The sequence below is a fragment of the Amyelois transitella genome, chromosome 12, assembly GCF_032362555.1.
Source record: "Amyelois transitella isolate CPQ chromosome 12, ilAmyTran1.1, whole genome shotgun sequence".
Taxonomy (NCBI): domain Eukaryota; kingdom Metazoa; phylum Arthropoda; class Insecta; order Lepidoptera; family Pyralidae; genus Amyelois; species Amyelois transitella.
The window spans coordinates 333448-349223 of record NC_083515.1 but is presented as its reverse complement, the minus strand read 5'-3'; the positions used below and the strand labels follow the sequence as shown (position 1 = coordinate 349223).

Below are 15776 nucleotides of genomic sequence, written 5' to 3'. Positions count from 1 at the left end.
TCATTTGTATTTTTATTCGCAATTATTTAGTAACAAAATCGATTAAGTTCTTAAGCTACATAATGAATGACTATATATATTCAATGGTTACTATTTTGACAGTATAAAATACTTACATCTGATTATGATTTTTGTTACATTATTATTATACATTTAACTCCAACAATTTTGTTCTTAAAATTCAATAAAGTGCCACCATCCTGATGTCATAGTTCAAGATCGATATTTTATTTCTACTTACTGCAACTAAATATGTATCGTTTTATGCAACATCATAAAATATTCTGATCAGACCTCAGACTTGGCACTAGTTATCACTGATGCTGTATTTTATTAATGATCATCAGTGGCTTCATGGTTGACATCGCATAATTATACTACTTAATCGTCTTAGTTATTGCTTATAGAGGCTGCATACTAAATAAGATAATTAAAATTAATTGAATGTACATTAACACATCAATCTGATCTTGAAACATATGCAATTGTACATCTCATATTGAGAAATGCTATATTTTTTATAATTACAGATTTCATTGTTTCTTTTTTAATTATTTTAAACTAGAGTATAAAGCTGCTAGATTTGAGAAACCCTCTCGCGCGGGTTGGAACTGTATTTTTTTGTAGGTTTCGCTAAATTTTCGCGGTTAGTTGCTACTAGGGTAATAATTTATAATCAATGAGGGTGTTGTGTGTAAAATGGTTGGGTAGCCGCATTTGACGTCATATCATTGTTACAAAGTACAGTACCTAGTTATTATCATTGCCTTTTTGAGTCACAACTGCGGTTTTTGAAACCGTTTTTACAGATCTATCACGTTAGTCATGTGAGTTGAATCAGAATGAAAGTCGTCATAACGATTCGTAATTTGTCCCTGCTATGTTATTGACCTTATTATTGTTAAGAATGATAGAATATTATTGTGAATGCAATTATAATATTTTTTTAAATATATATTTGTGTAGATCCAATCTTCATATTCTCCATATCTTCATCTCTCACGGGTTTCAGGCTCTCTCAAATGCCACCTTTAACTGGATTCCTTCAAAAAACCTTTCCCTTGACTGACTTTTACAGTATTCCTGGAAAGTCGAAATCAAAATTGATTAGAATTTTAATTGGTTCCAGGTTCGTCAAGCCCGACGAGGTTGCCAAATTGTGGGGCAAACTAAAGCAGAACGACAACATGACCTTCGAGAAGTTCAGCCGGGCCATGAGATACCACTACAGGCAGTCCGTCCTGGTCTCCGTCCCCACCGCCCGCCTCGTCTACCAGTTCGGCCACAAGGGACCAGACATAGCCACCACCAACCCCAACTTCGTCAAAGTCAAATCAGAGGGCATCGACCAAATCACGTATTCTTAGTTAAATTTTTAAAAGGTTTAGGTTAGAATTGTTGAAAAGATGCTCAGTGCTCAGTGTACGGTTAAGCTAAGAATTTTATTGTAGGTAATTTCGAACGTTGAATTGACACTGCTAAGGATGCTTGTTGTGAGTTTCTGAAGTTCCTTGTCGTGTTCTTTAGCAGTGCTTGGGTGCGACTAGTTTCCAGAATTGACGAATTTCTTGAATGTTACACTCGATATTGTTTACTGTATTTATATTAGGGATTTCGTCTTCAGCCCAGATTTAAATTAAAAATAGGCAAATATTGACATTATTAACCCTTTACAGGACAGAATACTGAACTCAAATTACACAGGGTGACACTCCGGTTTTTCATACAAAAAATCACCACGTCTATAGCAGTACTTATTAAAATGACTACTAAAATATCAATATACGTCTGTAGCTACGGGCATACCCTCTGTACGGATACAACCGGACTGTTATTATAAATAGAAACTTAAACCAACAAGACGGTTAGTTAGCCTCAAAAGGGTCTGTTTCAGTATTTTCTGATGTTTCAAATAAACTATCATCGTCGGTATCTTCCGGGGTCGACACATCCTCCAACAGTTTTTTGATTATTCTCTTCGTCTTTATTCATCTATGACAAAAAGTGAACTTGAGCAAATCACACAAATTGAGCTAGCCCCAAAGTAAGTTCGAGATTTGTGTAATGGCATTAGTATCGATACCATATTTTATAACAACATATGTACATATGAATCTTATAAGAATGAGTAAAATACTTACGTTTTCTGTCACAAATTTTTGCGACACTGACTTGATGTTTCAAAGAATGTTCTAGGCGAACTAAACGGCTATTGCCGTGGTGTCACTATATCAACTACTTTTTTGTGGTTCTACACGATGTAAATATGTATGTATTTTAGTTCTTAGATTTGACAGTAACAATGTTTGAATAACTTGTAGATAGACAGTAAATCTTGTTCTTTACAATGATAGTATGAACGTAGCACGGTGCCCACCGTAGCGCTCTTTACGCTATCTTTTCAAACGACTGCGGTGCCCGGGCTGTCAACCTTCTAAGTTTTTAGCACACTGCTATAACCGTACTGTCCTGTAAAGTGTTAAGATCCTTAATATAAGTATTATTGGAAATATTTTCGAATGTTGTCAAAATAATAATTGTAATTCTGGAATCTAGTTTATCATTGATCGGCGTTGTCGTCATGATATCATCCCAACATGCGTTTGCTCACTAGATAACAAAATGAACAACGTCCATCAATGTAGAATGATGTTGGTCTAAGTACACCCTAAATGGTAAAATAGATAGGTGTTTTCTGAAATGTTATGGATGTGATTAGTTCAGACAGGCTCAAAGGACTCTTTGTCTCCAAGGTTGTATCGTGTTGTATTGTTCACCCTCAGGGTAAGACCTATATGGGCACGCGACTGCCTTCCTAATGGAAGGAGTCTGGGTCACCACATTACCAAACCATGGGTAAGAGATTGATTCTCCGTCAATTAACGGTTGTAAACCCTTGTTAAAGTGTCCATATTACTATGTAAGTGATTCTAATGTATTTTTAAATTTTAAGTCTCAACGGGATTTCGCGCAGACGAGTCCGATGCTTCGAATTTTTTATAGATTATAAACAGTTTCATTGTTGTTACCATAACGAAAAGAACCATAACGTTTTTAAAACTTGAAACATTCCATTTTAATTTATAAATGTATAAGTTATTAAGTAATTATATGTTAGCGTAAATAAAGTTGCCATATGTATTCAACATCTGTTAAATGTACTTAAATATCGAATTTTCTCACTTATCATCATTTGTCGTTAAATTCACCCCCATACATTGATTGTATGTATTGTAATAGATGTAAGTGTTGTGGTGTGCCTGCCACAAGTATTGTTATCTTCAATCTCAGTGTTAATTAAAATATTTATAAAATTCAATGGCGCAAGGGGCAATCATGGAACGTTTCGAAATAAAGATCTGCAGGCCAAAGATTAGTTTCGACAAATTTGTTTTAAGAATAAAGACATAATAATTTTTGACAATTTTAAAATATATAGGATTAAGTTTGCGTCTCTCAAGCATTTGCTGTGATGTAAAATAGAGTTGGTCAATTTCTGTATATAGTTTCTTGTTCTGTTAGATTACATAAGATTATGACGTATACCTTATTTACACTTTCATATTCATGTTTATCAGTAATTTCAACGCATATTATTTTTCTGAAAGAAAATATTTTTATATTTTGTACGTTTCTTACGTTTCGTACGTTAATGTAAATCATATTTCGTTTATTTCTATTTGAAAAGTCTTTCTTTTTCAATCTAGTTAAAATGTAGAACTGACTCATTTTGTTAATTTTTACTTATGTATATTCATTACAATCTACTTATATTTCGCTTTTTGTAATAATTTTTATGAATTTCACTAAGTTGGATCAGAACAACTAATATTTTATATCAGCAATTTTATTTAAGTGCATGAACGAAACTAAGTGTTATAAATATTTATGCAACAGATTCATTAAGTAGTACACACACATACTTAGTTTATGAAAATATTCTGAAAAGGTCAGTACAAAACTGTGTCTTAATATACAACGAGATGTTATACGTAAGAATGAAAAATACGTAAATAACTCATTATACAAATAAAACATTTGAATTTATATTATTATACATGTAATAACTTGAATTGATGGATAACTTTCCCGATTCGGTATAAAAAGCATGCAAGTTGGGTAAAAATATTTTAAAGATATTATGGTAATTCCAGTGAATTAATAAACCTAATTGAACTGGTAGTGTAGCAAAGAATAATTATATTTTATTAATTTACAATTTTATATATGTAATTCAATTTGAAATTAGACATAGCAAAAATGTTGAAAAATATTAATTTTCATTTTAAAGAACATTTTAATTAAATTTAAAAATTTATAATATATTTAATTAAAATATTTTTACCTAATTGTGTTGTATAGACATTATATTTATAAGATTAGATAAATATAATTAATAAATTATTATATAGTCAACTTTAATGACAATATTAGGTATTGAACGATTGATTTTGATTTTGTACTTAGTCAATTTGTTATTAATATTTACTCCAATGACTGGGGAATAAAGTACATGAGTTAAACTACTAGACTTAATTTTTTATATGTTTTTGAACAATACATTATTTTACTATTTGTTGATAGTAACACGGCATTTTCAGATCCCACTCAGGGATAAGTCCGCCTTTGTACGGTATTGTTGATATATTCTTTTGATTTGATATGCTTTTTTGAATTAACAATAATATAATTACTTTCCTAATGACCTAGGAACTATTTCCTGTGCTGTCACTAAGATTAGTTTCACGAACAAGGCATTATATCTTATGTACTTACCTCTTTCTCTATTCATGCAGTTGACCCACGGGTAAGAGAGAGAGACGAAAAAAGATATGTGCCTTTTAATTTTTTGTGATTTACCCTCTTGAGTTCTTCTTAGATAAGACAGTATGCTGTTTAGATATTTTTTCTTATAATTCATTCTAAATCTGGTCTCAGGGTTTTACAGCAAATGAGTATTATTTTAAGAGAATTATCATGTATATTCACTTAAGCACAATACAATGAATATATTAAATAATTCTACATTGCTCATGTATTTTATTACCACTTAAAACGTTTATTGTTTACTGAATGTATATTTAGGCATATCAATCGTTCAATGTTATATTTATTTATAAATAACGATTATTTATTTGAGCAGTAAAACAGTTACCGATAATAATATAATATTGTGTATTATGAGTATCCATTTCAGGATATTTTGACGTTAATGTACGTTTATGTATATGATAATGATTTTTGAACATTTTTTATTAGACCTAAGACATTTGTTGTTAATGATTGTGCAAATTGAAGTTATGATTTCTGATATAATTATAATAAGAGGAGAATTATACGATTTATGAATGTGAAATTGATTTTTATTGATAATTATTCAATGCAGAGGATCAGGGTAATGATCACATTTGATCATGGGTACACACGGCTCAGAAGACACTAGGGCCACCACCCATACAACAAACAAGGCGAGGTGGGACTCCAATCTCCTGAGCCCACCGTATCTTACGTGCAAGTTATGATATCACAAACAATGAATATTACGAGTATTTTCCATAAGAAGGAGGCATATATTGACTTCATTCAAAATTTGATCAGAATTGGTACAATTAGAACTAGCTGGGTTAGCGTTACAGACAAATTGACAAACAGATAAAACATACCTATAATATTTATATGGATATAGTAACTGAAAATTATACAAAACATAAAAAAAAAAAAAAGTAATATGTATTTCAAATTATATACGACTTCGAAGTCAGTCAAAAATTTAAAGCCATTGGCGCCATCTATATTGAATTTAGAAGGAGCGCCATCTGCTGAAATTCCTTGAATCAAAAGCTAAATGCTGAATGTTTCACGTGTAGATCGTACGTTAATACAACTCAGTGCTCTTTTATAAATGCCGCAACTAAATGATAGATGGCAGTAATGATTCAGTTCTTCAGTTTGTAATTTTAACATCTTATAAATATATAGCTTATAAATTTTAAATCGATTACAATTTATTACCGATCCATAAAATCGCTTAAAAATATATGTTAGTCAGTGAAGTAGGAAAATGAAAGGATTCAATTTGTAAAGATCTGACCATCTAATTAAACACTTCAGGATAAATCAAATCAGATGGATTAATAATATTTTTTCTTATAAAATTGGGTCCAAACCTAATTACCTATATAAGTATTTCATTCATTTACATTTTTATACACCTACCTATTATATAGAAATAGAACAGATAAATTCCAAGAGTTCTTACTTCACCCATATGATTTAAATAAATAAATAGATATACCTATTTCTATTTCTCTTTAACACTCGGAAATTTTGTCGGCCATTTGCAGATCCGGCCAATTCGCTCTTCCACAAAACAACTGTTAATTTTGTGTTTACGATCCACTGGCAATAAGTCGCGTGTCATCATGAATACCAATCATTATATCTCCACGGGGATCGTGCGTCATTCCCGGTCAGTGTCAGGGAGAGGCATACACTTATTATTTAGATCTTAGTTTTGAAGAGTGTCAAATATTTGAACTTCTATTCTTAATTATACATAACAAATAATCACGTCTATATCCCCTGCGGGGTAGACAGAGCCAACAGTCTTAAAAAGACCGAAAGGCCACACTCAGCTGAATGACTTCATGATGGAATTGAGATTCAAATAATAGCACACGTTGCTAGCCCATCGCCTACAAGAGGAATCTCAAGTTAATACATATCATCACGTCTATATCCCTTACGGGGTGGACAGAGCCAACAGTCTTAAAAAGACTGATAGGTCACGTTCAGCTGTTTGGCTTAATAACAAAATTGAGATTCATAATAGTGTCAGGTTGCTAGCCCGTCGCCTAAAAGAAGAATCTGAAGTTTATAAGCCTTAGTCGCGTTTTACGACATCCATGGTAAAATCTGACCGCCATCTGCAACCTTTGCAAGGGAACCTCATGTCGGATCAAGGTTACACATCCAGTTGCCTCTATGTGCAGGTTTCCTCGCGATGTTTTCCCTAACCCTAAGAGCATCAGTTAGTATTCAAACTAATGAACATAAAGCTTTTTTTAAATGGAGAAGGAAATGACAGCATGTAATATTTTGATTGGAGGCGAAAAAGTTGAGCAAGTGAAAGAGTTTGTATATCTAGGATCAAAGTTTACATCAGATGGCAAGTGTGATAGTGATATTGAAAGGAGAGTGAACGCGGGGAACATGGTGAATGGAGCTTTGCATGCCTTTATGAGCAGTCAGAAACTGTCCAAAAAGGCTCGACTGGCTGTGCATAGGGGCGTGTTGGTCCCGACATTAATGTATGGGAGTGAAAGTTGGGTATGGCAAAAGAAGTACGAAAGCAGAAAGATGTCTCTGCCTACCCCTTCGGGAAAAAGGGGTGAAATAGTGAACCAATTGTGAAACTCTTTCATTGTTAAAAAGGTTGCCTACATTATAAGCTTTGTAAGGACCTACCATGCACAAAGACATCAATGCCAAAAATAAAAAAAAAAAAACAAAACCGAAACGTAAGTAATTAAATTTTGTGAAATTATCTATGAATGAACATGCAAGTACTGTTGAATTGCGTAGTTTTTGTAAAGGAAACAATTTCTGCGTCCGCGCATCGAATAGGCGTTTTTACTGACAACATAATGTGAATAATTCCAAAGTAAATTCGACAAAATGAGATTGGATCTTTTGTCGCTGTGACATTTTAAACTGCTCTTATTATAATGAAAATTTATCACAATTTATAGCATGTTAGTAATAACTCGCAACAGGAACATTTTATTTATAAATTTGTCCACGCTATAAATATATATAATGACAATGATTCTGACTGAACTAGCTAATGAAATAATGATAAACGTTACAAAACGAAAACTATTTGAAGAGCATACGAGTGTGGGAAACAAATAAAAATACATACATATAGTCACGTCTATATCCCTTGCGAGGTAGACAGAGCCAACGGTCTTGAAAAACTGAAAGACCACGTTCAGCTGTATGACTTGATAATAGAATTGAGATTCAAATAGTGAAAGGTTGCTAGCTTATGGCCTAAATGAAAAATCCTAATTAATAAGCATTTCCCTTAGACTACCTTTACGACATCCATGAGAAAGAGATGGAGTAGTCCTATTCTTTTTTATATTTGTGCCGGGAACCACAAGGTAAAAAAAAGGATTTTGTTACACAATCATTGCTTACAGTTCTTAAAATCGTTATTGAATCTTGAAATGAAATCTTCATATACCTAGGTAAATCTCTTAAATGGAGCTTCCATAAAACTGAATTATTTAGTCAAACTACTTACACGTTAAAGTTGAATAAGTAGTTTAATTACCGTTCCATTTCGTTTCGGTTACTCTGAAATACAAACAGAATAGAAAATATATTATTCAGACAACATAATCGAATTCTAGCCTGAAATTTGGCGGCCATCACACCTATTTTGCAAGTACGCTACGATTTCCTGCAATTCAAAATCAAAATGTCCAGTCACGAGTGTGAATATGGGCACCCAACCTGCGTCCGCCATTTTGTCGTCACGCCTTTCAGCGCCATTTCACGGGCAAATTGGCGGGAACGCGGAAACGAGGCGACCTCGCATCTTCCGCCCAAATGTAAAAACCTATCAGTAAGATGATACTAATTAATGCCCGGCTATAATTATATTTAGACGTGCAGTTCCCAAGCAATTAATTAATAAAGGGTTTGAAGAAAATTTTTGTCAAAGAAGTTCTTTGAAAGAACACATTTTCATTATTCTTGATATTCTTGCTTCTGTACTACTACTCTCTGGATCCTCTCCAGTCAGTCAGTCAGTCAGGCGGGCATCAGCATATGACCATGATCCCGGAGTGGTTCATCATAAATCATTAATGTCAAATGAGATCAAATGTAATGGTACGAGTTACAGTAACGTTAACTTAAACATTTGCGTTTCGCGTGTTTAATACCTGTAATATTTATAAACTAGCTGTGCCTGCGACTTCGTCCGCGTGGAATAGTTATTTTGGGAATCATTGAAGCCCTCAAGGATGCTCCTTCCCCGATTTTTATCACATTTTCCATTATTTCTTCACTCCTTATAGTTGCAGCTAGACGTTATATAGCATTAAGCCTTCCTCGATAAATGGTCTATTCAACTCAAAAATAATCTTTCAAATCGAACCAGTAGTTCTTGAGATTAGCACATTCAAACAAACAAACTCTTCAGTTTTATAATATTAGTATAGATAAATCTAAGTGCCTATTTAAACTAAAAAAAAAAATATTCTAATAGAATTATAACCAGAAATATGTACCTACAACTTACAAAAGAAAAAGAAATGAAAATAAAGTTGAAACGCCTGTGCAATGCCGTCGTCGGGTCTTCCCATACTCCCTTAGGGAGTCGGAGTAGATTGGTCAGGGCTTTTGGCCCTCTTCAATGGTATCATCGCTGCCTACGACTGTAGGCAGGTCGATGGGGCGGCCGTGATGGCCTGGGTCTTCATGTCTTTATACACTGGGAGTTCACATCGGCGGCGGCGTCCTCACTGGTCGACGACGTCTGCCGCAAGGCAGCGAGAGGAGAGTTTCACCCGACGGCCCGGAAGGCGGGCGTGGAGCGGCGCGATGCCGCGCAGGTGGCTGTGTGATAACGCGTCCGCCCTCTCGAATATCTAGGTTCTCCCACTTCAGGTCCCTGAGGATCGTCGAGTTCCTCACGTAGCGCGGGACTCCGACGACTGCTCTGAGACTTTGGTTCTCTTGGGCTCTGAGTCTTCTCCTGTTGGTCTCAGAGCAGAATGCGTACCACGCCGGGGCCGCGTACGTGAGGCGGGATCTGACGTACGTTCGGTAGATCCCGAGCTTCGTCCTCAGGGGGAGGCTGGAGGAGAGAACTTCGTAGTCTCCCCCTGGCTGCCTTGATCATGAAGCTTGCGCTCGCCTCCTGCCCCTTTTATACCCTGCCGCCGCTAGCCGCGTCGAGCGCGGCAACCGTTACGCAAAAATAATCCTTATAGCATGATTCAGTATTTACGCGCGATGGCTTGTTAGGGTATTTTATTTCATGTATAAATTTGGTGTTTCTATACCGATTTCGATGATTCTTTTTTTATTGAATAGGTACTTATATAAATTTTTAAGAATTACGAATGAGTGTGACTGTTATTGGTATTATAAACATCAGAGTAAAGAAATATAATCAGAAATCTCCGAACTGCTAAGCTATGAGGAATTACACGTGTTATTGTGAGTCAACCATAAAAGATAGACTTATGCTGTCTTGGGATATTTTTTTAATTATTTTATGTAGAATATTTCCGTTATACATGGTTTCGCTGTATCTTTAACCATTAGGGCTGCACACGCGATGGAAGCTTAAACAATCAAGTAACTTCTCCCGTTTTCCCAACATTTCCTTTTAATACTCTGCTCCTAGTGATTGTAGCGTAATGAAAAGTATACTATAACCTGCTCAGGAGTATGAAGAATAACTATACCTAGTTTCGTTAAAATCCGTCAAGTAGTTTTTGTTTCTATAAAGAACATACAGACAGACAGACAGACAGACAGACAGACAGACAGACAGACAGACAAAAATTTTACTGATTGCATTTTTGGCATCAGTATCGATCACTAATCACCCCCTGATAGTTATTTTGAAAATATATTCCATGTACAGAATTGACCTCTCTACAGATTTATTATAAGTATAGATAAAACAATAAGTTTAAATGTTCTCAATAGGTACTATGGAAACTTTGATCATTTGATATTAAATTATCTAAGTTGTGGAACATTTATTTTAACGTGTGAACATTCCTCTAAAAATAGTAAATACGCTCATCTTCACAAATCAATTACCACAATATTCATAAACATAAGTACTGAACAAAACGAATATGAGAATCATCAGAATTGTATCTTTTGATATTGTCACGTGTGAAAGTTTTGTCTTGTTCAATTCGATAAAATTGTAATCATAGTGTGGTGATATGTCTCCACGCCACACGTCACAACAATAAAAAATAAAATTACGCGACGCTTAAACCAGCGAAAAAAAGCCTAAATCGCGCAAGCAAAAATTTCACGAATTGGAGCATATATACAACTAGGGTTGCCAACTTTTTTTAGAAGAAATAGAGTGTATCTGATTTTAAAGGAGGTAAATAAAGAGTACAGACTTACAAAAAAGAGTATTCTGATTACATAGATTTTGTATATTAATACAGACTGGCAATAAAAGAGTATTTTAGCGTACTCTATTGGTGTTATAGATTATAGAGTACGCCTACATGATATAGAGGACAATACTCTATTTAAGAGTACGGTTGGCAACCCTATATACAACCTCCGACACAACATCGTTGGAGCCGCGGTTCCCCAGGCATAACACCTAGCCTGGCGGAAGATCTTCCCTTTGGTGGCGGTCGAGCCGAATCATGGCTCCCACTACAATAGTGTTGCGGCCTTTCAGTCTCCATGGTCAGACATCACAATTACTTTACATTTAAGCTGAAAGCATAAACCTGTTTCTTTCAAAAAGAGCCTATTACACTACCCCTTTGCGTCAGGCTTAAGAAGAGAATTTAAAGGGATTTCTTTATCTGTTGCATTAGAAACCTCATGAGCACAAAAACAAATGGCAAAAATCATTTTCAATTTCGAGTTCCCGATGCACTGTTCAGCCGTTCAAACGATCCATCAGCTTAGTTTCAGCAGTCTTCATGCCTGACATTTGTTCCCGAGGTAGTCTTCAGATTCTCTTATTACATAAAGGTACAAACGAAGGCGGCTTTCTTGAAATGTCTGCTGTCATGTGGGTTGCTAGAACTACGAAGGTACTTCACGCAGTCTCTCCGCGAAAGTGCATACCTATTCATCTCCATGAGACTTTAGCAATAGCAATTTACAATGCAATAGAACCGTCCTAATGATTGTTTATTTCCCTTAGCCTAACGGACATTCATCACAGATGAGACATGATGGCTCTCACGTCGTTTTATGTCCAAAAACTATTTGCCAATGATTTTTACTCCTGCTAAACCTCCATCTATCTGATTCCTTTTATGAAAGTCAAGAGATGCATACAAACATATAATCACGTCTATATCCCTTGCGGGGTAGACAGAGCCAACAGTTTTGAAAAGCTGATATGCCACGTTCAGCTGTTTGGCTGAATGTCAAGAGTTCTTGCTTATGAGCTGGTTTTTGTGACATTGGCTTGCGCAGGCGACCCGGTTGTGTCAACTTTCTGGTGACCTTAGAATTGCACTTCGTATACAGATTACGGGTCATTGTGTCTTGACCTTGGTCACTGAAGAGATAAGCAAACAGTTGTTCGGTAATCTGATCTTATAGATTATCTGATCTTATAAAATAGAACAGATATAAACTTTAGATAATTTGATATTAACCATAATATATTGACAAGTTTTCCTGGCAAAAGGTCAGGTCGAGAGTCCAGAATCCGCCGAGCTTGCATGCAGAGAGTTATGTATGTGAATGAAGCGAAGGAAGTGTGCAGAGATCGTGGCAAGTGGAAAGAGGTAGTCTCTGCCTACCGTGATTGATTTTATGTATGTATGTACTATATTAGATGTCATTGTTCAGGTATTAATTTATTAATGTACCTACACAGAAAACATCGAGACTGATAATCACAAGAAACAAAATTATAAAGGTGCTACTAAATTTAAAAGAAATCTCTTCCAGCAGACCTTAGGTAGGTAATACTTAATTAATTCCACAATTGAAGTTTCAGAGGACAACAATAAGAACTTGCAAAATTAATTAACTAGGAACACGCGACCATCACTAATATTTAATTTCTTGGCTATCCTAATACCTAGCGAAATAAAGACAATAATAAAAAAAAAATACACACACTACTTAGATTCTTAATTTACGAAAAATAGACATGGCAAAGAGGATTAATGTATTTTATTGTTAATGAATAGAAAAAAAGTGAGACCTGTCAGTCTTTCAACACAGCTGGCTCTGTCTATCCCGCAACTGCACGTACACACGATATACGGCAGGATGTATAAAAAAAGTATAAAATGTATAAGTATACGAGTAAGACAGATAGATAAAACTGTTGCCCCATAAGAGTAAAACATACAAACCAGCACAAAACAGATAGAGATGGTACAAAGGTGGACTTATCGCTAATGCAATCTCTTCCAGTCAACCTTTGGGTGTAAGTAAGGGGTTCTTATTCTAAGTCACCAGGAGGGGGGAAATAAAAGTACTTACTTATATATTTATGACAAAGAATCGTTACTGCAGATTTACAACAAATCACTACATTTACTTTCAATTCCCTGCTGATTGTTCTATAATAATTTCCTTATAATAATAGCTATAAAAATCTGAGAATTGCACCCACCCATAGAATTGGACTGACACAGTCAATAAATAAATTTACGAAACACAGCGGATTAACTAAAAACAACAAACTAAAAAGCGATGCAAATTACAGGCACAGTGTTTAGGATGAACGTGATAATTTACAAACAAACATCTACACTTCCTAATGTTTACATTGATTGTCATATCGCCGACCTACCCGGTCACCCATCCCGTATTTGTAAACACGACACGATGTTCAGCACGCTTACAAAATTATCTGAAAAATAAACTACCTACTGAGATGGGCCTTATATGTTTTTATACATACATACATACATAAAATCACGCCTCTTTCCCGGAGGGGTAAGCAGAGACTACCTCTTTCCACTTGCCACGATCTCTGCATACTTCCTTCGCTACATCCACATTCATAACTCTCTTCATGTTCTTCATGTTTTTATATTGGTAAAGAATAGAGTACCATATGTTTCCCATGGATGTCGTAAAAGGCGAGTAAGGGATAGGCTTATAAACTTGGCATTCTTCTTTTAGGCGACGCGACGGGCTAACAACCTTATAATATTATTTTACAGGCTAGATAAATATGTACCAAGGGCGAATCCGTATCGGGCTGTTATTTACATACATACATGTAATCACGTCTCCCTATACATACCATTTGCGGGGTAGACAAAGCCAGCAATCTTGGTAGACTGTCAGGCCACGTTCAGCTGTTAGGTTTAATGATAGAATTGAGATTCAATTAGTTACAGGTTGCTAGCTCATCACCTAATAGAATCCCAAGTTTGTAAGCCTATTCCTTAGCAGCCTTTTACGACATCCAAGGGAAAGAGTAGGAGTGGTCCTATTCTTTTCAAATTAGTGTCGGGAACCACACGGCACACTATTAGAGGCTATATTACTCGTTGCGTGATTCTTACACGCACTTAAGCAAACTTTTTAAGCCGACATTTAGTCATCATATTGAATTTGAAGAAGTCTATTCAATGTCTGATGAAATATAATATTTTTTGCACCTAGTTAACCAGTTTTCTTAAAGACAATGATCGCAAAAAATCAAGTATTTTCTGTCCAATACCGTCATCATCTCATTGAAATGTATATATACGATGATGTAACGCTAATTATTATGACACAATGCGCTAAAAAGTTGATTTTGAAGTGATAAAAAATGTGACATCAAGTTATGACAAGGTCTTCTTCCACCTGGTGTTAGTACCGGTTACATCCTCAGCTCTCTGGAGAGGAGCCCGGGGTGCGCCTTTGACAATGATCCTAGGATGTGTGAGTCAGTTTTTTACAGAAAGAAGCTAAGTAATTTCTAACAACTGCGTGTATTTTCCTATTTACATAGAGGTAATTTACCTTAGTGACTAATTAGTTATAAAGACAATACATTGCGATAGACAACTGAATCAACATTTCTATGGAATAGCACATTCCATTCTTTTCTGTTGGTAAAACAAAAGTAATTTTAATAAATTGAACCTTTTGCAAAAATTGCCATTTCATATTGGGTAGGTAGATTAGATAGTTCATACATATCTCGAAACTATTGACAAAAACTAAATAGTTTATTACCGACCAAGTTCAAACACACAAACTGATCACCAAAATACACGTGCTTGCAAACCAATAGATCATTAACTCAAATATTTAACAATGCAAATAATATGAAATTTATTACTTACTAGTAAACCTCTTTTTTTGAAGTTGGTTAAAACGTATGTAACAATGCAAATATCATTAAAAGAGCAAAATGGATTAACTCATTTGTATTACAACAACTATTTGACTATTTCACCACAATCGTCAGAGCCCGGATAGCTCAGTCGGTAGAGCATTGGACTTTTAATCCAAGGGTCCAGGGTTCAAGTCCCTGTTCGGGCGGCTCTTTTTTTTTAAATTATTTTATTTTGTATCATTATTTATATACAATTTTTCGTTGTAAGTATAAAAGGCAATATGTTTGCAAATGTGTGTTTCAGCTTTTTCCAAAGACTAACAACTGACATTAATTCTATTTTTACACTTATATTACAATTATACGTATTTTTGTCATAATCTTGAAATGTTTGCTACATTGCACTATTAATCTTAGTGCAATGTTTGTAGTTCCCTCAAAAACTATTGACAATTCTTTATATTCAACTAAATGGTATGTGCAGGACAGGCACTCTCTTGGGACAGTACTTACAAAACAAAGTCGTCGAAAAAAATCTTTGCTATTTTATTTTAGTAGGAGTTTAAAGCAACTGTTCACAACGTATTACCTACTATAAATATGTTACTTATATATTATGTCATTGTATAGGTATAGGTTCCCATTTGTGCCCTCCATGTTATGTTTCGGAAAACGAGAATCGCTTTCCTTCGTCCACCCAAAAATTACAGCGACATCTTCATCCTGA

General features: G+C 35.0%; 1 protein-coding gene and 1 non-coding gene across 2 annotated transcripts in view; both read left to right on the top strand.

Annotated features, from left to right (window-relative positions):
- LOC106142361 (ETS-related transcription factor Elf-3) overlaps positions 1–5341 on the top strand; it is a 34998-nt gene extending 29657 nt beyond the window's left edge. The window contains exon 2 of the mRNA XM_013344094.2: positions 1130–5341. Within this exon, the coding sequence (XP_013199548.2) occupies positions 1130–1367 (238 nt within the window). The 3' untranslated portion in view covers positions 1368–5341. The remainder of the gene's footprint in view (positions 1–1129) is intronic.
- A 9841-nt stretch (positions 5342–15182) lies between these two features.
- Trnak-uuu (transfer RNA lysine (anticodon UUU)) lies at positions 15183–15255 on the top strand. The gene has a single exon. It is a non-coding gene; the product is annotated as a tRNA-Lys (tRNA).
- The last annotated feature ends 521 nt before the right edge of the window (positions 15256–15776 follow it).